The sequence below is a fragment of the Sceloporus undulatus genome, chromosome 7 (assembly GCF_019175285.1).
Source record: "Sceloporus undulatus isolate JIND9_A2432 ecotype Alabama chromosome 7, SceUnd_v1.1, whole genome shotgun sequence".
NCBI classification, from domain to species: Eukaryota; Metazoa; Chordata; class Lepidosauria; order Squamata; family Phrynosomatidae; genus Sceloporus; species Sceloporus undulatus.
The window spans coordinates 18119944-18147780 of NC_056528.1; the positions used below are offsets into that span (position 1 = coordinate 18119944).

Genomic DNA, 27837 nt, shown 5'->3' on the forward strand with positions numbered 1-27837 from the left:
AGACCTATAGACATCATGAATCAGGCAAACTTTTTTTTTAATTTACCGAAATTTTCACTATACACAACTTGTGGTGATAGATCCATTCAGGCAGCGATCTTAGCTCTGTCAAGGAAAGAAAAAAGGATATTGTTTAAAAGGACGAGCCAGTTCAGTTAGCACAAGGCAATGGGGCAAATATGATAGTTAACCTATCTGAGAGAAGACAAGGCTCACCGCTGGGCATTCAACTGCACCACTATCGATGTCTTCAATAATATCATGGGGATGTCTTCCATCAATATTACAGCCAACTGACTGGGCTGTTCCCAGGATCTCTTTAATTGTTCCTGTGGAGGGAGCAGGAATGAACAGATTCATTTTAGCATCCGGCTGAATTTAGGAGGCTCAAAGGGTTAGTTGTCCAAGGAAGGAAGGTTAACATGGGGCATAAACCATGAGCTGCTCTTTATTTCAAAGTAGCTTCTGCAGAATATCTTATTATTTTGTGACCCACAGGTCAAATCTCCCCATCCTTGAAGCAGCTGCTATGCCCACCTTTGCCTCATGCGAAGTCACACCTGGCCCTCTAACAGGCCAGAACCCAATTCTCAAATCATTACACCAAGGTTTTCATGCTGAGAGTTTCCTAATGCCAAAAAGGACAGGTAAAGGGTGTTTGTCTCTGTGTGTGTACCAATGGGGGAACATATGCCTCACACGGCAAATTCCCTAGACTCAGTTCCCATGTATGTGTCAAGTTACTTGTCTTATGACACTCCAATTAACTTCATAAGGTATTTTAAAGCCAGGTATACTCAGATGGTTCATCACGGCCTTCCTCTGAAAAATGGCTGACAGCACTCAGTATTCCTTTAGATGACCAAATGGGTCAAGGTACTTCCACGCACCCCGCCCCAGCATCACCCCAGCATTTACCTGAGAGCTCCCGGGCCAAGGACCTGTGTCTCATCTGCCGGGCAATGTTCACAATCTCATCGAAGCTGACGTTGCCACTGTGCTTAACTGTAACAAAGAAGACCAGTCAGTCTTTGTGGGCGGTCTGCCAGCAAAAGAGCTACCAAGAGGAGCTGCACACACAACCAGCCAGTCCTCCAGAAAAGAAATGCTAGATCTGTGCCCATTCATCGGCACAGAGTTACCCACAGAGAGAGCAACCCTGTTTCCTAGAAGGGGGCTTTCCTCTCAGCTCACCACTGGAATGCGCAAGCCACAGCTGAGAGCAGGCCAGCACAGTGGCGGGTGGCTGTTGCAGTCAAGGCCTACAGTAATGGAAAAGGGTAAGGAGCAAAAGGAGCTCTCTACTTGCAGCTTGTCATTTGTTATGCTTTCACATACAGTGGTACCTCGGGATACGAAATACCCACGTTACGAAATTTCCGGGATACGAAAAAATCCCATAGGAAATAACTGTTCCGGGTTATGAATGTTTTTTCGGGTTACGAAAAAAATTTTGGTGCTTTTCGGCGCTATTTCACACGAAATCGCGGCTTTTCCCCATTAGCGCCTATGGGTTTTCGGCTTACGAAGGCTTTTCGGGTTACGAAAGCGGCCGCGGAACGAATTAATTTCGTAACCCGAGGGAGCACTGTACTAAGTGTTTTGAGTAACACTATGAATGTGAATACAAGTCAAACGTACTTTGGGTTTCCCAACATAGGCTTGGAGTGGACTTTCCCATAATTATTTTGGTATTAAGTTTATTAATTCTACTTTCTTTTTCCTAAAATGTGCATTTACTTCCCATGTCCTGTTTCCTTAACCTCATACTCACTCATAAAGAGACATTTTCTGCCTACTCTAATGGCAGAAGTATTTCACCTTAGTCAACCATTGGTTTAGTTCCCTGGATTACATACATACAAAACAACCACACATGAGCCAAACCAAGGCTGACAGAACTAAGTGGAACACTGTCCCTTCTACACATCAGCATTACTGTCATCCAAGACTATAGCACTCTCATTTAAAGAAGGTCTCATGCCACCAGATACTCACTATTTTTCTGCTTCTTCCGATCGCGGGGCGGCTCCTTCAGGGCTTTGATGATCAAGGCGGAGGCGGAGGGGACCACTTCAATCTGAAACAGACACACTTTAGACTTGGAGGGGGGGGGGGGGAAATGAGATCAGTCACAGGCTAAAAGCCTGCAACAAAGGGATCCCTGGGCAGCTAAAATGATATTACGAACCTCTTGAAGAATCTTACTGGATTGTAATCTGCTTTCAATGTTTCAGCTAAGGTATTGTTGCAAGAGTTTCACTTTACTGGTATGAAGACACGCTGTGCCAACTGTACCCGCTTCACAAATTGTCTGCAACATGGGTCAGAGGCATTTAAAAGCCTTTGTGACCCGCCATTTTTGCTCTCCTTCCAACCCAACTGTCAAAGCTCTCAATCAGAACTGGAAATATGGGTCTCTCCCAATCCTGCTCAACTGCAACTCCCAGCATCCCTAATCCTAGGCTAGCCCCTATACATTAAACAGTAGCTGTACAGAAACCTGAAACCTTTGGTACAGAAAGCACACATTCTGCTACTAAACGACCTGTGATTTCACAAGAAGGAGCGCCACAGAAAACCGTCAGCTAAACCAGCGACTCCCAAACTTTGGCCCTCCAAGTGTTTTGGACTTCAGCTCCCAGAATCCCAGACTATTGAGAGTTCTGGGAGGCGAAGTCCAAAAACTCTTAAAGGGCAGAGTTTGGGGACCACTGCCCTACACATAAGTGCCAAGTACAGCTAAGAGTCCAAAGAGAAGAAGCAGCTCTCCAAAGGGCCATGCTTACAAGGCCTGGCCCCCGGAGAGCCCCACGCAGCCAGCCAGCCGCATGGTACTCATTTTATCGACCTCGGGAGGATGAAGGGCTGAGTGGACCCTGCCGGGATGCTGGTCCTTGGCCTAGGCTTCCTGGGGCTTTGGCCGGAGGACCATCCCTTCTGGCGTCGCCTGTACCTGAGCTTGCCTGTTCTGGATGGTCAGCTTGACGGTGATCCTCAGCCCCTTCCAGTCGCCGGTGGCCTTGGCAATGTCGTCACCCACCTTCTTGGGAGACTGAAAGGAGAACGGACGCACGATAAAGCAATGAAACACTCTCTCAAAGCCAGCTCATCTAATCCTTTGGATTACACTCTGAGGATGGGAAGGATCCGCAGCAGACAGATTATATTATGTCACGGATTAACTGTCCCCATGGAAAACAAGGGAGGGCTACTCACCAGACCCAGGGGCCCGATCTTCGGAGCCAGGGCAGACGTCGCCCCGACTTCGCCTCCGGTGCATCTCAGGTACACTGCGCGAGAAACGGAAGAAGGGACGCAACGTTAGCATTGGCTTTAAGGGCTGCCTTCCTGGATGACCAGGCGTCCTCCTTTTCCAGGGCATGTCCTCCTTTTTTAATCACTGCTTTACGAACAGAGACCAATAAACACAGACAGATCAGACCCACTTTAAGTGACATGGCTCCTTGTAATGGGGTATCTATGTCAAGGACTGGGAAAGTTCGCAGCGCTCTACAAAAATAAATACTACTGCTGTTGCTGCTGCTGCTGCTGCTAATAAGAAGGTTTTTTGAAATGGGAAGCTCCTCTAGATTTGCGGATGAAGCACGCATCAGAGCATTCATTCACACGTGCTTCCCATACAAGGATACAGTACATGCATCCAAGACTAGGCCGCACCCAGGCCTTGTTCCGACGGGTCGAAGTCATCAAAGGAAAAAGGATCGGAGGGAAATACGTACCGACTTTGATTTCGTTGGGGTCGAACTTGGGCGGCATGGCGGCGGAGGAGGGTTTCGGGTCGGCGCCGGGAGGATGGAGACAGATACAGACCGCTCTCCTTCCTCGACTCGGAGCGAAGGCAAAAGGGCCACCGAAGCGCGAGTCGACTATATATACCCAGGTTCAAGTCTCGCGAGATTATGCGTCGTCGTCGTCGTCCTCTTGACGTCTGTGGAGCGAAGCCGAAGAAGCCATTTTGGAACAGGTAATAACCTCAATGAGATGTTTTCTTATTACAGTACTACGATTTCCCCTCAGGCCCGGTTGTGGTATCCAATCTCGCGAGAGTCGCCATCACATACTCGGGAGGGTGAAGCCCCCACGGACGCCATTTTGCGTGCGGGCAAAAAAGAAGACGAGAAGCGCTCTGGCCACTCGACTTTGTGGTGCTGGCGGAGGGTGACCAGAGCGGGTGCTCATGGGATTGTGAGGAGGAGGGGGGTGTCGGCGGTAGGAAGAGTGAGAAACCTCCTGAGGCGACTGGTTCGTTTGTGACGGAGAAAAGGAAAGAGAGAAAGGGATGAAGCGGTAAGTACGGGGCGCGGGAGGGGACATAATTGAGGTGAGCTAGGTCTAGTGGTGGACGGGGCAGTGGAACTGTCAACCAGCTGGTGGGCGGGGCCTGCTGGAGCTGTTGGTAGGCTAGTGGGTGGGGCTTGCTGGGGCTCTTGGGAGGGTAATGGGCGAGGCTTGGTGGAGCTGTTGGCAGCCTGGTGGGCGGGACCTGGTGAGCTGTTTGTATGTTTGTGGGCGGGGCTTGCTGAGTCTAGTGGGCGGGGCTTGCTGGGGCTCTTGGGAGGATACTAGGCGAGGCTTGGAGCTATTGGCAGCCTGGTGGGCGGGGCTTGGTGGCCCTGGTGGAACTGTTGACCAGCTGGTGGGCGTGGCCTGGTGGGGCTGCTCCTCAGCAAGGGCCCCTCCTCCCCCATTTGTGGGCGTGGCCAAGAGCTCCTCCCCTAGCCCCTCCCTCTCCTTCCCTGTTTGCAAAGGCTCCTTGGAGGCTCCATCCTCAGGGTCCCTTCCTTTGGCCTGAGCGGGAGGAAGGCCAGGCCCTCTCTTGCCAAGGCTCAGCCAGGCTGGACCTGTGGGCTTTCTGCCTGGCAGCTCCAGGGCCCTCAGCAAGTGGTTCAGTAAGTCATTAGCCCAGTCCTCTCAGGCAGCTCCAGTGAGAAGCTACATGCATTTCTCCTCCTTGGGATGTCCATGGAATGGGCCTCAGTGCCAGGTATGTATTCAAGCCCTTTGCTACATTATAGATATGAAACCTTAGCAAAAACAGTGAGGCAGCTCTGGTTTACATATCATGTCCATCTGATGCCAGACTGCAATTGTTTATTAATGCATGGCAGGCAGAGGGCAGAATGGTTCGTTGATTCCACTACTGTGCAGATCCCCCTTTAGCCAAATGGGCTTCGACTGGCGGTCTCTGTTGTTCAGTCTAGAATAGTAGCACATGTGCCCAGGTACAAAGCCGCTTCATCTGTTCTCCTTGACAACCGGCGACACAAAGACTCAGCCAGAGAGTCACTGGGAAATGAATGTGCAAATGTTGCTGCGTCTGGTAATGATGTTTAAGAAGGTGGTGCATTGAGCAGGACTAGTTAGACTAGTTATGGAAAGCGGTAGGTATGTGACAGAGGAAATCCTGTCGTTCAGGTTGTGCCTTGTCTGCTGACCGTCTCCAGTCTCTGAATCGGGATAAAGAGGAACGAGAGGAAGATGATGCTCTTCTTCCGCAAGAGGAAGCCCAGCGACGAAGCCCGCAAGCGCCTTGAATACCAAATGTGCCTGGTAAGCCATAGCCTTGGCTGAACAAGTGGGGGGCTCCTGGGAACTTCAAGTCCTTTCTCACTGAGATCTAGACAAGGCATAGAACTGAAATACATTGTAGTCCCAAAACAGCTTGGTCCACTGCTGGAAGATCTGAGTTCCAAACACACAAGTGCTTACAAACATATCTACAGTCATCAAGATGCTTCCATTGAGTTCCTGTTAATGTTCTGGTTGTCTTAGTCACTGACAGCGTACTGATCGCCTAAAAGGAGTTACAGCTAGGACTTGAGATAAACCCACTTATCTCACGGGCGGAAATGACCGCTCACCTCTCTGGTCTCTTGACAGGCAAAGGAAGCCGGAGCCGACGATATCCTTGACATATCCAAATGCGAACTCTCAGAGGTATATTTTCTGTTGTGGAACTTGTTGGAATCTACAGTTAAAGGTAGAAAGCTCTGTAATTTCATTTCCAGGTTGATTTGGAGTCATTTTGAGTTGCGAAAATCCAATACACTGGGCATAGTCCGAAGTGATTATACTGAATCCCTATGGCCCATTACAGACCGCCCAAAAGGGGCCATCTCGGGCCGCTGCCGGTTGCAGCGCGGAGGAGTCGCAGCAGCCAAACTGCGTGACTTCTCCGTGCTGCAAAGAAGGAGTGCAAAAATCGCGCTCCTTCCGGCAACCCGGAAGAGACGCCGCAAGTGCCAAAGCGCACACTCGCGGCGTCACTTCTGCCGCGCGACGTGCGGACACAGAGCGTCTGTTACATCAAAATGGCGGCGGCCGTGTGGAACGGCCGCCGCCATTTGTTACAGACTCTGTCCATAACAGGGTAAGAGGCGTCTAGAAGAGACGCCCCTTTTTCAAACTGGGACGTCCTTAGGACGTCCGAAATGGCGGTCTGTAACCCGCCTTTATTATAATTCTTCAGTGCAAAGAGTTGTTTGACAATGGTTTGCGTAGCCATTCCTGCTGAATTGTCAGCCATTCTAAGTCAACGTTACATGTGCCACGACTTGAAGGAATCTGAGTGTTTTCTCATTGTATTCGATCTGATCAACAGTTGTTTTCTATTTTTGTGTGTGTTTGTGTGCACTTTTAGCTTCCCTATGGCGTTTTCGCAACCTGTAAGGTCCTGCAGAAGAAGGTAAGAGCGGCAATATGAACGTATTTATGCAAAGGCCAGGGTGCAAAGGAGAATAGTTCTTTGGCTGTAGTCCTTGAAAGGAGTTGTTCTAAGCTGTGCTGAATACTTTGGACACCATAAAACAGTAGCAGCTTTGTATGGCTTAGAGATTGTCTAAGTCATGAGGATGATTTCTGGTTACCAAACATCATTGTAACATCCTTCCTCCTGTTGTTTCTTGGCCAGGTGTTGATCGCTCACACCAACTCCTTGACATCTCTTGTGCCCAAATCCTGCAACCTCCTGAGTCTCACAACAGTGAAGGTAACTTGACGTTTGTGCAGGAAACGATTTGAGAAGTGTGCGTATCAGACCAAGTGGAGGCTTATGGGCCAGTATAGGACATTAGTGACCTACCAGATGCTAGACTGCCTTTGGCTGTGCTGTGTAGGGATAATAGACATCATCCAGCTCAACATTAGGAAAAACTTCCTGACTGTAAGAGCTATTTGACACTTCCTTGGAGTGTGGTGAAGTCTCCTTTGAAGGTTTTAAACAGAGGCTGGATGGCCATTTGTCGGAGGTGCTTGGATATTGTGTTCCTCCATGGCAGGGAGTTGTACTAGATGGCCCTTGTGGTCGCTTCCAGTCTCTATGATTCTGTGATTATATGATCATTGGCTATGCTGTCTGGCTCCAGTGAATCTGATGAGGGCCACACACTCTCCATATGGAATATAGTCACTTTAGAATCTCAGTACCTAAATGATGATGTTCCTGCTCTTCCTTCACAGGTTTTAGATTTGCACGACAACCAACTAACATCCCTTCCTGCTGACATCGGCCAGCTGACATCTCTCCAGGTAAAAGCACCAGTCAGGTACACTCAGCAGAGATTACTGCCACACTCTGGGACATTTAACTTTGTGGCCTTTTGTGCGTGGGCTTTTTCACCCAAACCCACCACTGGTCACCCAAAGTTCACCATTGCCACATGGACCATCCGGTGCAATCACAGACATTGTGTGTCTGAATTTGTAGGCCCTCTAAAAACACCATCATGGCCTTCCAAGAGGCTTGTGTGTACATTACAAATTATTTATTAAACAGAAGACAAACTTATCTGTTAATATTATTTTGTACGCAGAAGCTTATTTTTAAAGGCTTGGTTGTTGCAGTTATTACCTCCAGGGACCTGCATCACTTATACCACTACATTCTCAAAGCTGACTGGAATGATCCTGAATAAAACCTGACTAACTCCCAATTCCTAACAAAATCTCACAGAGTAAGCTGTTCCTTGACTTCTACTGACCCTAGCTGACTAAGCCATTCACAGTTTCAAAAGCACATTCAAACTCCCAAATGGTCATCAGGGTCAGAGCAGCTCCTTGCTCTCAACTTCTTCCAATAGACCCCTTAATGGTATCTGTTATACCTACCACAGTGGCTATATTTTAACTTCTCTATAACATAAACACAACGACATTTGTACAAATTCAGAATATCACAGTCATATCCATTTCAATTGAGGCCTGGACCTGCCTGGAGGATCTGTGGTGGTGGGAGTGTATATATGTGTGTGTAAACACATATAAAGGTTCAGGACTTTTCTGAAGCTGGTCAGTGCTTCCATGATTCAGTCCTGATAGAAGAGGGAGAGGTCAACATCTCTTCTCTTTTCCTCCTGTTTTTATAGGTCCTAAATGTTGAAAAGAATCTCTTAAAGGTGCTTCCGGATTCTATAGGTGACCTTACCCAGTTGCAAACCCTTAACCTGAAAGGTAGGGCAAAGTGTCTCTGGGCATAATGTGACTCGGTGCAAACTCTGTGTGCTGGTGTATGCGTATGTATATGCACACATGCTCCACTTAAATATCCCACCTTTCTCTTGCAGGCAACAAACTGAAAGAATTGCCCACCACCCTGGGAGGTCTACGTAGCCTGCGAACTTTGGACATCAGTGAAAACTTTGTCCGGGAGTTGCCGTTGGCGCTCGCTCACATACGGACATTGGAGGTAGGCAGGGGAAGTAGTTTCATTTGACAGGGTCAATGCCCTTATTCTGTGTGCACCCACAACCCCCTGTACCTACACCCCATCTGGATTTTCTGAACCAAAGTCTCTCTTTAAGTGTGGATGTCTGTTCTACAGACACTGACCCTGAATGCCTCATCCATGACCCACCCACCCTTTGAGGTCTGCAGCGCCGGCACTGAGACCATCCAGCAGTTTCTGTGTGAAGGTGAGCAAAGAAAAAGGTCACCCAAGGATAGAGGGTGAGAAACGAGCTAGCCCAAGTCCTACTCACACATCACACTAAGTCATGGTCTAACGTTAGCTAGTGTTAGTTGCTTTAGCCATGAATTCTCACTCGCCTGAGGAACCAATGACCACTCTTTGAAACCGAAAGCTAAATCTTTCACAAAACTATAAATTCCAGAATTCCATAGCAATGACACATGGCAGTTAAAGCGGTGTCAAGCTGCATTATTTGTAGTGCAGATGCAGCCCAGATATTTTACTGCAACTTCCATAAGTCCTAATCAGTATAACTAGTGGTGAGGTATAATGTGAATTTTAGCCCAACTCTGGTGGATTACATGTTGCCTTTCCCAGGAACTGAGGAAACTGCCTACTCTGTTTCATGACCACCTTGTTGACTTTTACCTGAGAAGGGATTCAAACCAAGACCCCCTCCCAGTCCATGGTCAATATGATCTTTCGACTGCACTATGCTCCCGTATCAATTCTTGCATGTTGTTGTTTTTTACTTCTAGAATTGGGGATTGAGTACAATTCCCCCTCCCAGTATTTACTCCCAGTGTTAGAAAGTGATGGAGCAGAAACATCGGTGGACGGGGTCAACAGGACGGTCTGTAAATACATGCAAAATGAGGCTGAGTGGCAGGTGAGCAGGATATTTTAGCTGCAGTCCTGTATGGCTCAGCGTAGTAGCAGTGGCTGTTTATTTTCAGATTGTTACTTAAATTCAGAATGAGTTTCCTTGTTTTGCTTCCTTTTCAGAACAAATTCATGGACTATGAAAAGCGGAAGGTAAGATATCATCCCTGTCCTGAACTCTTTTGGGAAAGCAGTCCTACCCTCCAGTTAGCATTGTCTGCTCATCCTTTTTATTCACTGGATTTGCCAGATGCACCGTTATTTATACACATGGATGGTGCTATATAATAGCAATGCTATCAGCAAAGCTAATAACGAAAGCATATGCTGCAACTTCTTTCACACAGTTTGTCTCAAAGATTCTACAAGACCCTTTTGCATACTGATATTCTAGGCTACGCTTCTTAATTTATTTTAGACTCATACAATCATAGTATTGGAAGAGATCACAAGGGCCATCCAATTCAACCCCCTGCCATGCAGGAACACATCATTTTTTAAAACTAATTCTTTCCTATAATTGGGACTCACCCATTTCTACCTCTCTTTGGGAGAATGAAGCTCACATCCCACCATGGAGCAAGTGGAGCATTGCAGGGTTGGGAGCATGCATTTATATTGTCAAGCTCTTTTACTAATCCTTCAGGAGCAGAAGATGCAGGAGAAGCTGGAGTTTGAGCGCTGGCTGAACCTGGAGCAGAGAGAGCATGCGCAGCTGATGCACCAGAGCAATGCCCAGAAAGAGGAAATACTTGAAAGCATGAAGGAGGTAATGTGTCTTCATTTTCCCTCTGTGCCGTCCTGTCTTCATCTCTGCAAAAAAACCTGTAAGATCCTAGCATAAAGACCCCAGAATAATTTACTGTATCTTATATCGCATCCTTTGTCTGAGGTGCTCCCCACTCCATATTGTACTCTCAGCTGCCCTGTAAAGTAGGTTAAGCTGAGTAAGCAAGAGTCAGAATGTGTGTTCTGCAAACAATCAGTAGGCAGTGGTAAAAGGGCTGTTAGGCCCTTGTTGCCAACTGCCTTTGAGTCAGCCCTGACTCATGGCAACTTTTGGATGAGACATCTACAGTATTGCCTGTCCTCAACTGCTCAGGTGTTGCAGGTTCAGGCCCTTTCATTGAATTTATCCATCCGTCTTTCTCTCTTTCTACTGCCTTCTACCTTTCGTAGCATTATTGTCTTCTCTTGTCTTGCCATCCCCAGCATTGGTTCCACTGGTTGATTAAGCACTCTGTATTCCTCCTTGGCTCCAGGAGCAAGTGCGGCTGGACCAGGGACTGACACGACACCAGCAGCGGCTGGGAGAGGAGCGGCTGAAGCTACTAGGGCAGCTGAAAGAGATGGAGCAGGGTGTTGCTGGCCGGATCCAGAAACTACTGGAAGAGAATCAAAGGTCAGAGGCACTATGGGGCAGCAGCAGGGTGCTTGTCTGGTCATGCTCAGGCAGGTCCTACTCCATGGTGATTTTCCCCCCTCTCCAAAAGCAGAATTTGGAAAAGTTGTTTGTGGACAATAGCCCCCAGCATTCCCTGAGCCTCGCTTGGAAGTGGAGTTGCAGCCTTTATGGTTTGGCATCTTCTTACTTTGCTTGCGAGAGCCCAGACCAAGTATTCAGAATTCCCTGGAATTTTTTGAGCAATAAGAAATCTAATGATGCAGGAATCTGTGGTTATGGTTATTAGTAATTCTAATAATTATATGTTGTTGATGTAGGCCTTCAAGTTGTTTTCAACTTATGATGACCCTACAGCAAATTTATCAGGGGTTTTCTTGGCAAAATTTGTTGAGAGCGGCTTTGCCTTTGCTTTCCTTCGAGGCTGACAGTGTGTGACTTGCCTAAGGTCACCAAGGGAGTTTCCATGGCTGAGCCAGGATTTGAAAGCTGGTCTCCAGAGTCATAGTCCAGAATTTCACAGGAGACAGCTGTAGCAGTTAAAGTAGAATAATAGCACTATAACAGTGCGATATTGTCCATGGGCCCTCTAAAGTTTAGGCCAAATTTGATGTGTCTACATATTTAAGTGCCATAGTGATAGAACTGTTGAGGAGACAGGCACATATATACTTTTTATTAGCATAGGTACATATATTTATTAAGCAGGACTTGGTGTTTATGGGGGAAAGCACTGTAAATGTAAATCCATTAAAGATGGGAAGGGCAGGGGAAACAATAAAAGGTTATTTATCATCCTTTCTTTTGTTTTTGCTGTTTCTAGGCAAAAACAGAACTCTGAGATCCTTAAATCCCTAGAGAATGATCGGTGAGTATTTTATTTATTTATGGTATTTACAGTATATCTCAGGTGCTGTAGGCAACTCATGCAGGGAGTGTGTGTGTGTATGTATACAGTGTGTGTGTGTGTGTGTGTGTGTGTATGTGTATGTGATAGAGAAAGTGAAAGAGAGAACAAGGTGGCTTTGTAGGGCACAGTGCAAAGCTGGAATGTCAAAGGAGTTTCTCAATTGCCCATTCTGCAGTTGTGGTACTCTTGCTATCCCATCACAATGATTTCAGCCCTCTAGTTAGGCCCACATGCTAATGCTGTTCCCTCCAAAGTATAATCCAGCCAATGAATGTTTTGGAGCCTTGCTGAAACAATGAACCATGGGACAGGCTAGTGTATTAGCCTTCTCAAGCTTGGTGCCTTCAAAATTTGTTCAGACTAAAATTCTCATTGGACATGTTGTTTGGGATGATGCAAAGTGGAGTCCAACACATCTGGAGGATGAGTGGGAAGCTGACTTTCCACATCCTTCCAAGAGGGCAGTCTGTGGTGACTAGTATGGAAGGTGAGATGAAAAATAGGGGAGATGTTGCTCTTTGTCAACATGCCCTGCATAGTGACTGACTCTTCCTTATTGCTCCTAGGATCCGGATGGAGCAGCTGATGGCGATCACGCAGGAGGAGGCAGAGCAGCTGCGTAGGAAGGAAGTGGCTGGTGAGTGTGAAAGAAGGTGCTGTGAATGAGCCTCTGTCAAGTCCCATGTCTGTCCTGTTGTAGAGCTCCATGGCAAAGGCCAGGTGCAGGAATCCATTCTTGGTCCTTTAATTCTAGTTCATTTATGACAGATATATTGTGTCCTCTTCATCATCTTTTCTTGTCCTTAGCAACAAGAAGTAGGAGCTGAAACAAAATGGGTGCCAGCCATGCCCCTTTCTGGGATATTATATGCCATTCCACAAATACCTTATCCCTTCTGTTTTTAGGAAACTGATAGGAAAGTTCAATTTCAGTAGAGCCACTGATTTTTTCCCCCTTAAGCAGCCCCGGAGAACAACCTCTCTGCCTATTGCTGCCTCTCATCTTAACTTTGGAATAGACTAAGAGATCAGTAGGATTTTCTTAATCATAGTTAAGTCATTCTATTAAAAATGCGAGGGCTACCCTTAGTTGGTGCTTGTATCTCCAAAAGGTGCTTCAGGTTCTGACAGTGAGGATTTGCACATTTTATCTCCCCCAACCAACAAAAGCAATACTTTACTGGCTCCTTTCAAAGAGGTACATCCAAACCTTTCCCCTTTGGTCTGTTTCTTGTAGAACTATATTCATGTTCTCTTCTTTTAAAGATTTGCTTCCTCTTCTGGTTTGGAAGCTTCCTGGCTTCTTTCTCGGCAGGGTTTGGAACCGTTATTATATCTGGAAGGAAGTGATCTTATAACAGATTATTATATATGTAGGAAATATAGGATAAAAAAAGTTTCCTGGGTCAGAAAGCTCTCAGCTATTGCGGTTTTGCTGTCTTTTAGCGGCCATGCAACAAATGCTCTCTGAGACCTACAAGAACAAGCTCCTTCAGATGGCCTATGAGTCACGCCGGCAAGACTTGGTGAACCAGACTTATTCTAGGTAATGTTGGCAAGGAAGTGAACAGTAAGGATATTACTTATGCACTTAAAAAACTCTGTGATTCTATGAATGTGTGGTCTTCCAAATGTGGGACTGGAATCCCAAATATCTCTAACCAGCAATAGTTTGGAGATGACAGCTCAACAAATTAAGGCTTCCCAGGGGCAACATTTTCCCCATTTCTATGCACTATTACCTTAGCTCTCCCTACTGTCATTTGGGCTTCAGCCTCTGGAGCATTATGTTATCTGTCAAATGTATAAAAAACCTTTGTACTGACCTCCTGTGATAGTTCAAGGATCTGCCTCAACCTCTCTTGTAATTTGCTTTTATCGCCAAAGGTCTGACAGTAGTAACCTCTGGGATGTTTCTCTTGCAGCATAGCCAAGATGGATCAGAAGTTTCAGCAAATTCTGGCTTGGCAACAGCTGGACCAGAACAAAGCTATCAGCCAGATCTTGCAAGAGGTATGGCCACCTCGGAGCAGAGAAAGGGCTGGGGGTGGCAGAAGGGGCACTTAAGCACAGGACAGGAGAGAGTGTACACAGAAGAAGCTGCCTTGGAAAACAATGAGCTGAAATGTGGTCCCTCTTGGTGTAAGACAGTTTTGGTATGACTATGAGAAGGGGAGATGTAAATTGGTAGAAGATCACATTTTTGCATGTAGGTTAGATTCTTTGGGGCCCTGGCTAAAAAGTTTTAAGATGGGCCAGGAAATACCTTGGTGAATAGCAAAAATATCTTAATTCACTAATAGTGTAGCTACACCAGTATGGTGTAGTGGTTTGAGTGTTGGAGTATGAATCTGGAAATTCCCTACTCAGTCATGAAATCCATTGGATGAACTTGGGCAAGTCATATGCTCTCCGTTTTATGGGAAGGCAATGGTAGGTTTGCCTTAGACTCACCATAACTTGGAAACAACTTGAAGGAACAGAACAACAACACAGTGACTACTAATGTTAGATGGACCTATGGCTTGACTTGACACAAAGCACTCTCATGGGTTCTTATATATATATTAATCTCCACCTTCTAGAGTGAAATGCAGAAGGCTGCCTTCGAAGCTCTCCAAGTAAAGAGAGACCTCATGCACTGCCAAATCCGAAATCAGGTGAGTGGAAGATAGGATGCAATGGGGAAGAATACATCATGCCTTCTTTGTGTAGGCAGGCTCCTCAAACCCCATCCTGGAAAACCACATGTTGGGAAGAGGGAAGCTCTGTTAGCCCTGGCAAGCTGAATTGTTGGCTTTCCTTCCTTGGGAACCAGATAGGTATGCCTCATCTTCCAGAGGCTCCATTGCATTTCCATCCCACAGCTGCCCATAAAGCATCACCTCCATGATGGCGGTAGTTGTCTTGTTGTTTTTAATTTCTTTCTCTCACCAGCTGCTTGTTCAAATCCATTTTGAGCGACATGAAGGAAGCCCATGGCATATGGGCTGAATGTCTACCATCTATTGTTTAGAGAGCTCTTGCTGGAAGTTTGTGGAGCTTGGATTGGCACATTGTTCAAGGCCCAAGCTCACCTCATTACCCTTGGCTTAGCAGATCACCAAGGCTTTGTTTTTCTAACAGGGTTTGTCGAGGGTTTTCACTCACTTTCTTGTACTTTGGTGCTTTGCTGAACTCTGACAAGCTCTGGGTTATGCAGAAACCATGCCCAGTGCCTCTCAGAAGTGTCTGGGATTGCAACTTTTATCCAGTGGCATCTGAAAGCATCCCAGATGGTCAGTGCTTAACTGCTTATGCTTGAGGCCTCTTGGCACCTTCTTGGATACTTGGGGCTCAAAGCTTTCACTTGGTACTTTCTGGAGGTGTTCCAGATGCTTACCTAAACTCTCTTTGGCCCAAAAGGAGTGTCAACATGGTAGCAGTAGAACCCACACAGTTCAGTTAGGGCCAGAGCTGAATCAACTGAAACATTAAACTTTGCAAGTTTGAGTCCAGTGAACCAAAAACCTCCCAACTCCCCCCTTGTTTCATCTTTTGCCTAGATTAAGTTAATAGAGAGAGAGTTACTGCAGCTCACCCAGCTGGAGTTAAAGAGGCAGCAGTTGGACACAGAGGCTTTGCAGGTACGTTGGCCTTCTGCCCCTTTTGAATCGCCTACTTCTCCTTTGCATCCTTCTTGCCCTGCCTGCCTTCTGCTTTTGCAGTCTCAGAGGAGGCTTGGTGGTTAGTTAGGAGTTGGGTTAGCAGGGGGATCTTCCTGGTTCCTATAGCTTGTGCACCACCTCCTGGACATTCCACCCAGTGTCAAAGATACTGAAATCCATCCATGGTACCTGGTAGGAATTTTCTACCCACTTCTGGGTTCAGAGCCCAGAATGTTAAGGGAGCAAGAGAGAAGGAACTAAAGCCTGCTGAGCATTTCACATTTCTTTCTACATCTTATTTTATGTTATTTTTTGGCTGGTTTTGCTTTGATTTCCACTCCTGCCCCTTCTGAATATCCACCAAAAGCAACATTCCAAAAAGCACGCTCCATCTCTCCAGTTGCGTCCACTCTGCTCAGTGGGCAGAGTCAGGGCTGCATGTGTTTTTGCAAATTTCTAGTCCATAGGAACAGCAGAAAAATGCCTGAAAGCATGTGGGCAAAGCTTGATAAATAATTCAAACACAGTAAAGGTACTCGGGTGGAGTGGGAACCAGAATGCTATTCCTCCTTTATAGTTCCTTGTCCATAACAGCAACAAACACGACACCAAAACCTTGCAAGGTTTTGCATAGAATTAATTGGTTTCCATTATCAGTGCTAGCTGCAGCATTTAGCTTTTCCTAGACTCAGAATTTGGAAGCATGAAATACATGCAGCCCTGGACAGAGCTCATATAGTCATGACCACCCAGAGTTTATCAGGCAAAAACTGACTCTTTTGGATGCATTTGCAGTGAGTTGCTTTGCAGAGAAAATTTGACATTTTTTTTTTTTGAGTGACCCTTTTTTAGAGGTCTTCATGGAACCCATATCCACTGGCAGTTCTAATCCAGTTTTGTGGTTCAGAGTTCCATATGAGAAGAAAATCTAGTTTGAGGCTGGACTTGGAGTCTGGTGGAGTCTCCTTATTTGGAGGTCTTTAAGCAAAGGCTGGATGGCCATTTGTCAGGGATGCTTTGAATGTGAGTTCCTACATGGCAGGAGGGTTGGACTTGGATGGCCTTTGGGTCTCTTCCAACTCTGTGATTCTAAGATCAAAATAAGTTTGTAGCTGCAGCCTCTTTTTATCTCCCTGTTGGATTAATTGTTGATAGACAGAAAATGATGTAATTATACTTCTTAATAATTATTCATATCCAACTGGGAATGCGTCATGTATAATGTGTGTTTCAGTTGAACACTAAGGGATTCAATTCTCTGTTTGGAATTATAAACTGTGCAGACCTCTTGTACATTGACATGCTAAGACAGTTAACACAATGAGACTGTTCTGGTCATCCTTCAGGTGCTGGGGATGGAGGAAGCACACATCTGCATTTGCTTAAAGTTTTATACTTGCCTTGAACAGAAAACAGACAGAATTCTTGTGGAGTAGGGGAGCCCCAGATCATTTCAGAGTGCTCCAATTTAGCCAGTTTGATTGTTGTATTATGCATGGTAGGATAGGGCAACCGTGAGATTTGGCAAGAGAGGTGTGCATTTGTTTATGGGTGCAGGATCTGGTTTATATGCCTATATCATAATACATTTCAGGAGGTGATAGCAGAACAACGGCGAGCTTTGAGTTACCTGCTGCAGCAGTTGCTGAAAGAGAAGAAGCAGAGGGAAGAAGAACTGTTGGACATCTTGGTAAGATTGTCAGGAGTGCCTTCTCTGTGGGCTTGAAGTGAGAACAAGGCTAAGGCATAGAGCCATAGGAAACTGGCCATTTGTCTTGTCTGCACCCAGGACTTGCAGAATTGAAGTATGAGGACTTTTTCGTTGGTAGGGAGGAATAGGAGATTGGCTTTTCGTTCACTCTGGGCTGTTCTGTTCCCTCTGAGCTTAGCTGCAATGTTCACAGTACCTGATGGAGAAATGGATTTTCCTAGTCATCATCAGTGATTGTGAGCTATTCCTGATGTGAATCCCAGTGGTTTGTCATGAATAGACACCTGTTAATGCTACGCCAGGCTTGAATGCAATGAAGATAAAAACTGACTAGAACTGGTTAGTTGATATGGATCTACACCAGTGCCTAGATGTGAGGACTTCAGGACACGACTATGAGGACTGCGTCCATGAATGAACTTAGATACCTAAACCACTAACAAGTTGCCAGCCATGCATTTGTTAAGCTCTATCTTCACAGTTTTTTTCTTCTTCTTGTAGAAGGAGCTGGAATCCAAGAGCGAGACCAAGCAGGAGAACTACTGGCTGATCCAGTACCAACGGTTGCTTGATCAAAAGCCACTTTCACTCCGGCTGCAGGTAACCAGCTAGCATAGTCCAAAGAGACACTTGGTAGTGACACCACCTAGTTTGCAGTTCTTCCAAAGAGCAGATCCGTTGACCCCACTCAGTGCAATATCTGTGGCACCTTTTTCATCCATGGTCCATTCCAGACTGCAATAGGTTTTGGACTTGGGTCAAGCAACAGTGGTGAACCTCAATCTCTCCTTTCCTTTTTTTGGCAGGAGGAAGGCCTGGAACAGCAGTTGGTGAAGCTGCTGACCGAGCTCTCGGCTGATCAGTACATGCCCATCTTCGCTCATCATCGGATCTCACTCAAAATGCTCAGTTCCATGGTCCCTGCTGACTTGGGAAAGGTACAAGGCATACAGTTGCCCTTACTCTCTGTGCATGGGGTTTGTGTGCTAGAATGGAAAAATGCAAAGGACCACATGTGTGTGTGTGTGAGAGAGACCAAAACAACTGAGATTGGAATACTGTCACTACCAGAAAAGATGGAAATGTTTCAGGAAACTCAAAGATCTGCCAAATTTCCTTGCTTTATTTGAAACAACAACTTGCAGCCCTGAATATGCATGGATATATATTGCCTTCTTCCTGTTCTAAGTTGACGTGCTATACATTTTTTTGACTTTATTTTAATATAGGATGAGCTGTCCACCCCAGCCTCATCCTGCAGTACTTAGGTGTGACAGACATTTAGTAAGAGAGACTGGGGAACCTTTGGCCATATAGACGTTTTGGATTACCTATTCCACAACCCCTTGCTACTGTTCATGGTGGCTGGAGCTTTTGCCTGCTGAAGTCTGAAGATATGCTAGGCAAGCAAAGTACAATGGAGAGAATGAACTTATTCAGAGCCTTACTGTTTTGTTTTGTGGCTTCTTGCAGATGGGAATAACTGAAACTGGCCTGCAACACTCCATCATTCGGAGAGCCCGAGAGATACAGGCAGTAGCTGAAACCATCCCAGGTAACATACATTTCTGAGGTTTTTGCTCTGCCGTAGGAACACAGAGACCTGCCACCACCTTCTTCTCAGTCACTATTGTTGTTATCTCTTTCTGTATATACATTCTTTCCTTACCCAGAATTGGGATTCAAGGTGTTTTTCAAAATTTAAATTAGACACAGTTTTAAAAAAGGTAAAATATAAAAACCATGGAGTGTGCTATAAAAATCAGAGGAAAATATCTAAATCAGAGAGCTCTAGTGCCTCATCAAACTGTAAAACCCAGGATTCTGCACGCCTATATCCCTTTTCTCCTCAACTGAGCCCCATTCCTCTGGTAGCTCTCAGCTTTCTTTCTGGTTTGCTTTCAGAACTGTTGAAACCCACGGAAGAGGTGGCACCTTCTGCTCCTGCCTCCAGCGAAGAGCCCCCTAGTGCTGAAGCTCCTTCTGCCCCACCACCAGAAGAGCAGCACTGCGAATGTGTGGTCTGCATGGAGCGACAGGTAGGCTTCCCTGATAAGTGGAGCATTAAACATAATCTCCTGGTTGCTGGGAAGAAGGAGTACCTCCCCCCCATGTCCCGGGCATCAGTGCACTCAAGAATGCCAAGAATGATATGGCAGGTTGAAATCTTACTATACACACAGAGCTTCGAAAGTTACTTTTGGTATCTGCTCATCTCAGAAACATTTACCCAGTACAACATTATCATTTTTAAAATCCCTTTTTGCTAAGCTCTGCACCAGGGATGGACTACTGTAAAAGACTGTGTATGTGTGAGTGCATTAGCCCTCCAGAGTATCGACTGCACTTGCTTTGGCAAAATAAACAAGTATCCTTTCTTTGCCCCCAGACGCCTTCTAGGAGACAGGGGATCATGTTTAGAGACCTTATGAGGCAGAAATATTTTTTGAACATTTTTGCAAGTTTTCATTTTGACCCCTGGGGGTTCAAGGAGATGCCAAACATGGTGGAAATGCCCTCCACACCGCCTAGAGATAATTATGGAGCAATTTGTTTTAATGACCCATGGGCGAAACTTCTGCCTATCTCTGCTATATACAGCACCATGTGGCTGCTGGACAGTAAATTTCTAAGGCTATTTCCAAGCCCTATCTGGAGATGCTGGAGATTAAACATGAGACTTTTTGCTTGTAAAGCATGCAGTCTACCACTGTGCTACAACCCTTATGTTTCTCTTTCACTGTTGAAGAAGACATGAGTTTATGGTGAGAGAGCTTTGGCTACAAATGACCCCAGCTGCACACGGCTTCTCTCCCTCTCTTCCTCCTAGGCCCAGGTGGTCTTCCTGAACTGCGGTCATGTCTGCTGTTGCCAGACCTGCTCTGATGCTTTGAACACCTGCCCACTGTGCCGCAAAGACATTATACACCGGATCCGCCTCTTCCACAGCGGCTAGACTGGACAGCCTTTGGCACTGTATGCCCACCCATCTCCCTTCCTCCAATGATGGATGGAGAACAGTGGTTCCCAGGATGGGTTGTGTGGTGGGAGGGCATGCCTGGAATTTGCACTACCTCCTTGCTTTTCGTATGCCTACTGCTTGTCATCATTGTCCTTGTCGTGTGCTCACTCAGCATGGCTGCCATTCCTCTTCATTTCCTTCAGCAGCTAGCTGAAGCCCACTGGTTAGCTCCATAACCATCCTGTTTGGGCAGAGTGTGCATGCAGGAAGAAGTTTAACCTGGCCGCAAAGGCTTACTGAAAGCCATCCCTAACTCTCATGGAACCTCCAAGAGCTGTTCTTTAGCTAGCAGTTCAGTTGTGTGAAATGAATATTTATAAATGCCAGGGAGGTAAACCCTGCAGACTCTAATGGAGGCAGAGTCCCTTACATTTGTCTACCAGAGAGAAATGTATGCAGAGGGAGATTTTCAGTCATCATAGGTGCTGCCATGGCTGCAGCCAGGAGGACACAGGGTGACATGTTTGTCTATTGCTCTGTGAAGAAGTAGTTGCCAGTTGTGGTCATCACCTTTGCCTGTTCTTAGGACAGACCATTGTAATGGTGGAGGCTGGTGGGCATAGTTCAATGCATCTGGCAGGTATGACTGATGTAGAGATGAGGCCAAGGTATTTTCATCCATTTGCTAGGCCATATTAGTAGTATGAACCCCTCTCTCTCAGAGGGAGGTTGCAGTCAATGGCCTATGTTGTCCTTTCCAACTCTGTGTTGTAGTGCCTGTGCTTTCTTTTCCATTAACTTAGAGAGGGAGTAGAGGAGTTACTGGATCAGCAAGAGGCAGCATCCCACCCCCATGGGCAAAGAGCTGCCACTCCTGCCCTGCCCACCTAATCCTTTCTGGGAATTTGTTGAAACCTAGGCAGATACGTAAGGTGGGCTCAGCAAGTGTGAGCACTGGTTGGGTGAAGGCTGTTCTGCCGCCCATGTGTTTTGCTAGTCAACAGTGCCTCTTGGTTAATTAGTCAGTAATTGACCTCTCATGGTGCCAAGTCAACACCTCTCTCAGGAGGAGCAAAAGGGGTGTAGGCTGCCCTTAACCCTGGCAGATTTCCTGTCAGGAGAAAGTGGACATGGGCGAAAAGAAGAGGTCCAACGTAGTCCCTTCCTTGCTCATCCTTGGCCTGTGTGCTGGAGCAACAGGGAAGCCATGATCAAGAGGGAGGAAGGTGGAGCACAGGCCTCAAGCAAATCCAAATCAGTCCAATTCTACGGTGTGTCCTTCTTCCTATTCTTTCACCCAAAGCTGTTACTTTGTGCTCCTTTTAGCACCTGAATCACAGCAATTGCACATCTCAGTAGCTAGGGATGTGCTAGTGTTACACAATTGCAGCCTGGGCTTGGCAGCTCTTAACCCCCGCAGGGATCTTCCAAAAGTGCCAGAGGCCTGCTGTGGCCCAACCTAGTGGTTACCGTTGGTGTGGGGAAGCAGTAGGCTTCCCTTGAGAGGTTTCTCATCTCAGTCCCTTTTCCCTAGAACTCTTATTTTACCACCACTCCAGAAAAGTATGGGGTGGTCACTTAGCACTTTTAAGGGACTGCAACTGCCAAAACTGTGCATGGCCCCTTTCATCTCACAGATAAGTAAGCTGATTCTTGCCTTACCAGCTATGGGGATTTGGCTTTGGAATCACCTCCCATCACTTGGCCCACAAGCTTCCTGGATTCAAATCCTTGTGCTTGAAATTTTTTTGTTGGAACTGTGGTTTGCTTTCATCATGCATGTTGTGACATCATGCTACTCATGGGCTCCCCCAGGTCATGTCTGTTTTCTGGGAACTGTAGTTTTTCAGCTGGTGTTGAGAAGCCTAATCATAATCTCCTGAAATACAGTTCCCCATGCTCTGGGTGAAAGAAAAGGAGCCACGATAAAGCCACATACAGGCCCTTACTTCTCATCTTGTCCTCAGCAGAGAAGATCACTCAAATTACCTCCATGTCTTGTTGGCTGTGACAGCAGCAGGTTAGCTGAGGGCTGTGATCTTGCCTTCACATATCCTGCATGAATATTTCTTTCCCAGTGTCAGGTCTCTCTTTAACTGTGATCTGTCTCATGTATCCAGTAGAGAAATAAAGGTATGAAGCTCCCTATTTCCTTCACATTTTTTCAAGAGAAACAGAGTGGCTAACCAATGTCTTCCATAGGATCAGTGCATTTAAACCACACAGATTAACAGCAGAGAAAGTCTTGTTCACACTTCACGTCTGGCCACCGTTCACTAATTCCTTGCACCCACCCTAGCCACAAACAAAGCACACAGCCTCCTGTTAACAAGTCATCTATTAAGGATTAAAGTTCAGCTTCTGTGAGGCTCCGGGCACGAGACCCGCCATTATCTGCCAGCCAGAGGACTACAATTAACACTCCACAACACAGCTCATGTTATTTAGTTTTGGCTGGGAGATCTCAGAAGCCACTTCCACTCAGAGACTTGGGGTTTTTTTTAGAATCACTCCGATCAGGACAGTCTCTGAGTGCCACCTTTGTCTTGTGGTGAGAATGCTGCCTATTCAGGAAGAAGGGGAAAAGCCAAGGCCAGCCACAGCGGTTATGAAAATGGCTGTACTATTGTAGCACCAAAACGGGAACCCTCTCCTGTTCAGAGAAGTTGGTGTCCCTTCATCCAAGTCTCCTTCTCTCCCAATACGAAAACATGGCACTGCTGCCCCCCACTGAAGGGTGCATGGCCGAATGTGGGATCTGCTATGAGGCCTACAAAGAGGCCACCAGCGGGCAGGTGCCCAAACTTCTGTGGTGCGGCCACTCTCTCTGCCTGGCCTGCCTGGGGCAGTTGGTTGGACAGAGCAGAGCTTTCTCCTTCGTGGTGTGCCCTTTTTGCCGGATGGTGACCCTTGTGCCTGAAGGAGGGCTCCAGGCCTTACGGAACGATGAACTTCTGCTCCAGCAAATGGCTTCCACCCAGGCAGTGATGAGGATGGATGATCAAGAGCCTGGAAATGCCCAAGACTCTGCCAGGGCTTCTAGCTGGGCTCTTGGAGACTCAGCCCCAGCTCTGGATTTTAATTACCAGCCCGGTTCGCCCATCTTTACTGTCAGCAGTTTCGTCCCAGCCTATGCAACAGCACATCGTCCTGGGATGGGGGTCTGGGGCAGGTTTCACCTCCAAGAGGTCCGCAGTGCTGTGCTGGTAGAACTCCCCCACAGAGCCTCCAGCCAAGATTCTGAGACTCCCACGTCGGTGGAGAACCTGCGGCTCTGCTTCGCCGTAACCATCATTCTTCTCATTGTCTCCGTCTTCTTCGCCCTGGTCTTCTTGAAGTAGGATGGAAGGGCAAACCAGGGTGGGTGCAAGGGAGAGTCAAAGGTCTGGAAACCAAGCTGGGTATATTTTAGCTTGGAGAAGCAAAAATTGAGAAGTGAGCTGATAGCTATCTTTAAATATCTGAAGAGCTGTCCTGTAGATGATGAAGCAAGCCTCTTTTCTGCTGCTCCAGAGACTAGAATACAAACCAATGGGTTCAAATTATAAGAAATTCCATCTAAATATTAGAAAGAACCTTTTTACTACAATTGTTGTTCAACAGTGGAATAGACTGCCTCAGAGGGTGTGGATGTACCTTCTTTGGAGGCCTTTAGGCAGAGGTTGAATGGGCATCTTTCAGGAGTGCTTTAGCTGGGTATTCCTGCATGAGAGGGGGGTGAGTCTAGATGGCCCTTGTGATCCCTTCCAACCTCTGATTTTTGGAGCAGGCTGAAGGCAAACCAGGGCAAGCACAAGAGAGAGTGAGATCTGATAAATCCCTGGGAGACTCACAATCAATAGTCAGAAGCAGCAGCAACAAAATCACTTTCCTCCTCCCAAATTAGGTGGTTTAAACTGGAAGAAAGATGGAGGTTGAGAAGGTGGGATCAGGAGTGGATTTTGTTGTGGGATAGAAAATTCTGGTACCGAGAACAAATTCCTGGTCTGAGCGCATGCTCAGAGGCACCTTCATTCCACAAGTCTAAGAGGATATTTTTCTCCTTCCACAGCCAACATTTTGGCTATCTTTAACTAGTAGGTTTCAGTGCATTCCAAAAACATAGCTGTGTTAGTCTGGGGAATCAAGACTGCAAAGGGATCTTGTAGCACCTTTGAGACTAACTGAAAGAAAGAAGCTGAGCATGAGCTTTTGTAGACTTCAGTCCACTTTCTCAGTTGCATGGGTTTGTACATTTCAGTGTTCTAATAAAAAACTTACTGTGTATGCCTGGAGTCTGTCCATTCCTGTCTTAAATACTTCAGTCAATAGAGAGGTACTTTGTGTGTGTGTGTGTGGGGGGGGGCTAGTTCATATAAACATAGGTACCTTGAACACTTAACAGGTTCATGGTTGGCTTTCTCTCTCCTTTCATAATACTATATGGGTAATATTTATGTTTTCTATCCCAGAGGTATGTTTCATTCTGCAATTGGGTACTGATACATCATGTTGTTTTCTTTGCAAATTCTAACTTCGACATTTTGCTTCATCAAGCATACAATGGTAAACTATACTTCTTATATCAACTTAATAAAATAAAATATGTAAACCAGAAGCACAGCACCTAGCTCTTATTTTCAGAATCAAAAGAAATACTTTTGTATAATGTCAGAGCTTGGTTCTGCTGCTGGTCATAAATTGCTAGCATTTCCTCTCTTTTTCAGTTCTTAGTCTTTTGCCTAGATGCTTGTGCCATTACTATGTTTCACACAGTTCAATCACAGCATAGTTTTTGATTACTGGACTATGACTCCAGATCAGGGTTCAAGTCCCAGCGCAGCAGTGCAAACTTGCTGGGTATCCTTGGGCAAGTCATTCTCCCTCAGCCTTCAAGGAAGGCAATGACCAACCCCTTTGAATAAATCTTGGCAAGAAAACCCTATGATAAGGTTGCTATTAGTCAGAAATCACCTGAAGGCACAAAACAATCATCACCAGTCAGAGGATCCTCCAGTATTCATAAAACATACACACTAGCCTGACGAATGCCCATCCTGGCTCTGGGAATGCTGTCAGGAAATTACTATATGCTATCTTTGCACAATTTGACACATTACCTAAACTACAGAGCGGAAAAATCTTTGGGGCCCATTCAGAAGGCTGGTTTAAGGATAAAGAGGTGCAAACAGGTGTAAAGCATTCTGAAGGCTCTTAGAGTACTATGTAATTGGGAAGCACAATGAGGATGCATGTAAAACCCATGCACATACATGAAGAACTGCATCTTGTTTAAAACAATCAGGATGAGAAGAGATTTAAATCACTTTAATTGCACTTTTATTTTTCAAGACATGAAATCAGTTTATCAGATTCCACCAAGGTTCCAACAGGAAAGATGAGTCACGGCATTTGTAAGTTCTGCTTTCAAAGTGAGATTATTCTGAGCAACTCCTCGCCACCACTGCAATGGAGGCAAAAAGGAGGGGAGGTTACAACTGGAGGAATTGATTTTGTCAGATTATTAAGCCACATCAGGGTTGGGGGACCTAACTCATTTCCCTGCAGATTTTTTATTGCACTGGACAGGCTACTTTTTAAAAGAGAAAGAAAAATGTGTTTGTGCGGATTTCCTTTTCCTCACCCATTCTAAAGCTAAGATGCATCATGTTTGCAGGCAGAGAGATCAGAAGTCACATAATTTCTGCCACAAGGAATGGGCAATGAATCCACTCTTGATTTTACCATCACTCCTGCAAGTTGGTAAGGCTCTCCTGTTGTCAAACCTCTCACCCAGGACCAGAATTCCTATTCAACTTCAACAGTTGCAGGAAGACTGGTGGTAGTGGTGGAATCAAGAATGGATTCACTGTCCCCATAGCAGCAGAATCACCTGCCACTCCTGAAATCCAGTGCTGCCTCACATTCCACCAACAATCTCATTATGTTGAAGGCAACCTCTTCCCCAGCTAGCACCACCTTTAATAGCTTTTCTGGGAAATTGTGGCCCACATGTAAGCCAAGCATGTATAGGCCGTGGACAGGATCAGGAGTTCCTTCCCTAGGCAGAATTATAGCAGAGATCTTGCCATGTGGTCTTGGCTGAAGCAGAAAAGAACTGCTTTTTTAGCTTGATGCTAGATTGTGGTTGCCCAGAGTTTGGAAAGGCTGAAGATGTCCAACCTACTCTTACAACAAACCTGTGTACTTATTCTTTTTGAATACTGTTGTTTTCCCTTCCCCTACCCCACAAATGGAAAGGCTAACGGAAAGATACTAACTCCACAAACCCAGTTAAAAATGTCTACCTCTGCCTGGGCATACACTAGCTCACAACCAGCGAACAGTCCCATCCCAGAGACGTATGTATGTTGGGTGGTTTCACAAAGAATGGCTCTTTTGCATGGAGAGGACAGAACAAAGATAACTTTGAGGTGAAAAGCAACCACTTAAGAGCAAGAAACAGCATAATGTTTCAATGGGTTTCATGGCAACATCTGCAGTCATTACATCCCACCTGGCACAAATCTGGCTAAATGGATTGAAAAGTCAGTACAGGGCCAAGAGGGCAGGGTGAAACTGCTAGTCTTTCAACTGGATGGAACAACACAGGTCTCTTGGCCTTTGGAAGCCCCGGGAATTTAATTCCATCACAGCAACAACATACACGAAGTGCCAATGGCATAGATCCCGTTCTTACCACAATGCAAAGAGAAAGAACCTTTCAAGAATGCGTTCTTCTTGTGCAAGGAGAATATCTAGGAAACTATCCTCAAATTGTGTCCAGCAGCAATGGGGATAGAGACTAGAGTTTGGAGGTTGAAAACGTTTCAAGAGCGTATGGGGTGAAAGACAGATAGGGGAAATCTAGCACCTCAGAGCCTTCATTTTTGTGTCACATGCAGAAAAAACCTGCAGTGGGTGGGACAGAATTGCAATCCCTCACCACTTTTTCTGTGAAGAGATCTGTTTGCATAAGTAGTTTTCAGTTAGTAGTAGGGAGAGATGCACAGTTAGGACAGCCACGGTCATGCAGAGAGAGAAAGAGGCTGCTTCCGAGGGTCAGTCCAGACAGAGAGCGATGGAGCTCTCACCCCAACGAGTGCAAGTAACAGTCAGAATGTCTCCAGTCCTGAAAGAGCAACCCAAGAAGGTCCATACAAAGAACAGTTCCAACCATTTCAGCCCAGACCAATGACTGCTTCGCACTTCTGAAGTCTCCTCATGTCTCTTGTGGAGCCGCTCAGCCCAGCCAATCCAGATCATCATCATCATCATCGTCCCCAAAGAGTGGGGTTGGGGGAGGCCGTCCCTTGAAACTCTGAAGGAGGATGGTGGATAAAGAAAGACAGGGCTTTGGGACATTGGCCAGCAAGAGCTGAATTCTGAGGTGCAAGGAACTGTACATTTTCAGTAAAGTGGTATCTATTCACTTGCTTTACATTTAAAAATATATATTAAGCTTTTACAGGCAGATCAACGAGAAAAACATTTCTTTCAGACCTTTGCCAAGCCTACTTCAGCCCCTTACTGGGTTCTCCCAGTAACTTCCCAAGTCTGTCTTCACTGCCAAAAGAAGAATGAAACCCTGAGACCCTCAACCCTTTTGCTCTGCATCTGAGATGGTTACAAGG

At 46.1% G+C, this 27837-nt stretch overlaps 3 protein-coding genes and 1 non-coding gene across 10 annotated transcripts in view; 1 reads left to right on the plus strand and 3 right to left on the minus strand.

Moving 5' to 3' along the window:
- Nucleotides 1-20: 20 nt before the first annotated feature.
- Nucleotides 21-3895, minus strand: RPL12 (ribosomal protein L12). Its single transcript, XM_042478340.1, has 7 exons — nucleotides 3744-3895; nucleotides 3220-3293; nucleotides 2957-3055; nucleotides 1999-2080; nucleotides 919-1005; nucleotides 217-329; nucleotides 21-105 (listed from the first exon to the last, which is right to left on the minus strand). The coding sequence occupies exons 1-7, from the start codon at nucleotides 3778-3780 to the stop codon at nucleotides 100-102; spliced, it is 498 nt and encodes a 165-aa protein (XP_042334274.1). The 5' UTR covers nucleotides 3781-3895; the 3' UTR covers nucleotides 21-99.
- On the minus strand, nucleotides 1113-1243 carry LOC121937423. Its single transcript, XR_006105131.1, has one exon. It is a non-coding gene; the product is annotated as a small nucleolar RNA SNORA65 (small nucleolar RNA).
- A 164-nt stretch (nucleotides 3896-4059) lies between the features above and the next one.
- Nucleotides 4060-21040, plus strand: LRSAM1 (leucine rich repeat and sterile alpha motif containing 1). 3 transcript variants are annotated; one of them, XM_042478335.1, is made up of 25 exons: nucleotides 4063-4311; nucleotides 5440-5574; nucleotides 5905-5961; nucleotides 6665-6709; nucleotides 6935-7012; nucleotides 7483-7551; nucleotides 8388-8472; nucleotides 8586-8707; nucleotides 8843-8933; nucleotides 9469-9599; nucleotides 9716-9745; nucleotides 10239-10361; nucleotides 10855-10994; nucleotides 11818-11862; nucleotides 12471-12541; nucleotides 13351-13450; nucleotides 13830-13917; nucleotides 14490-14564; nucleotides 15450-15530; nucleotides 17146-17241; nucleotides 17764-17862; nucleotides 18069-18200; nucleotides 18736-18817; nucleotides 19168-19301; nucleotides 20093-21040. In XM_042478335.1, the coding sequence occupies exons 2-25, from the start codon at nucleotides 5503-5505 to the stop codon at nucleotides 20216-20218; spliced, it is 2172 nt and encodes a 723-aa protein (XP_042334269.1). In that variant the 5' UTR covers nucleotides 4063-4311; nucleotides 5440-5502; the 3' UTR covers nucleotides 20219-21040. The 3 variants fall into 3 exon arrangements, with proteins under 3 accessions (XP_042334271.1, XP_042334269.1, XP_042334270.1); XM_042478336.1 differs by lacking the exon at nucleotides 4063-4311 and adding an exon at nucleotides 4757-5008; XM_042478337.1 differs by lacking the exon at nucleotides 15450-15530 and having other exon boundaries at nucleotides 4060-4311.
- A 4476-nt stretch (nucleotides 21041-25516) lies between these two features.
- The window catches only part of FKBP15 (FKBP prolyl isomerase family member 15), a 30467-nt gene continuing 28146 nt past the window's right edge, over nucleotides 25517-27837 (minus strand). For all 5 annotated transcript variants that reach the window (XM_042480233.1, XM_042480234.1, XM_042480232.1 and 2 more), the window contains one exon: nucleotides 25517-27524. In XM_042480233.1, the coding sequence (XP_042336167.1) occupies nucleotides 27447-27524 (78 nt within the window). In that variant the 3' untranslated portion in view covers nucleotides 25517-27446. The remainder of the gene's footprint in view (nucleotides 27525-27837) is intronic.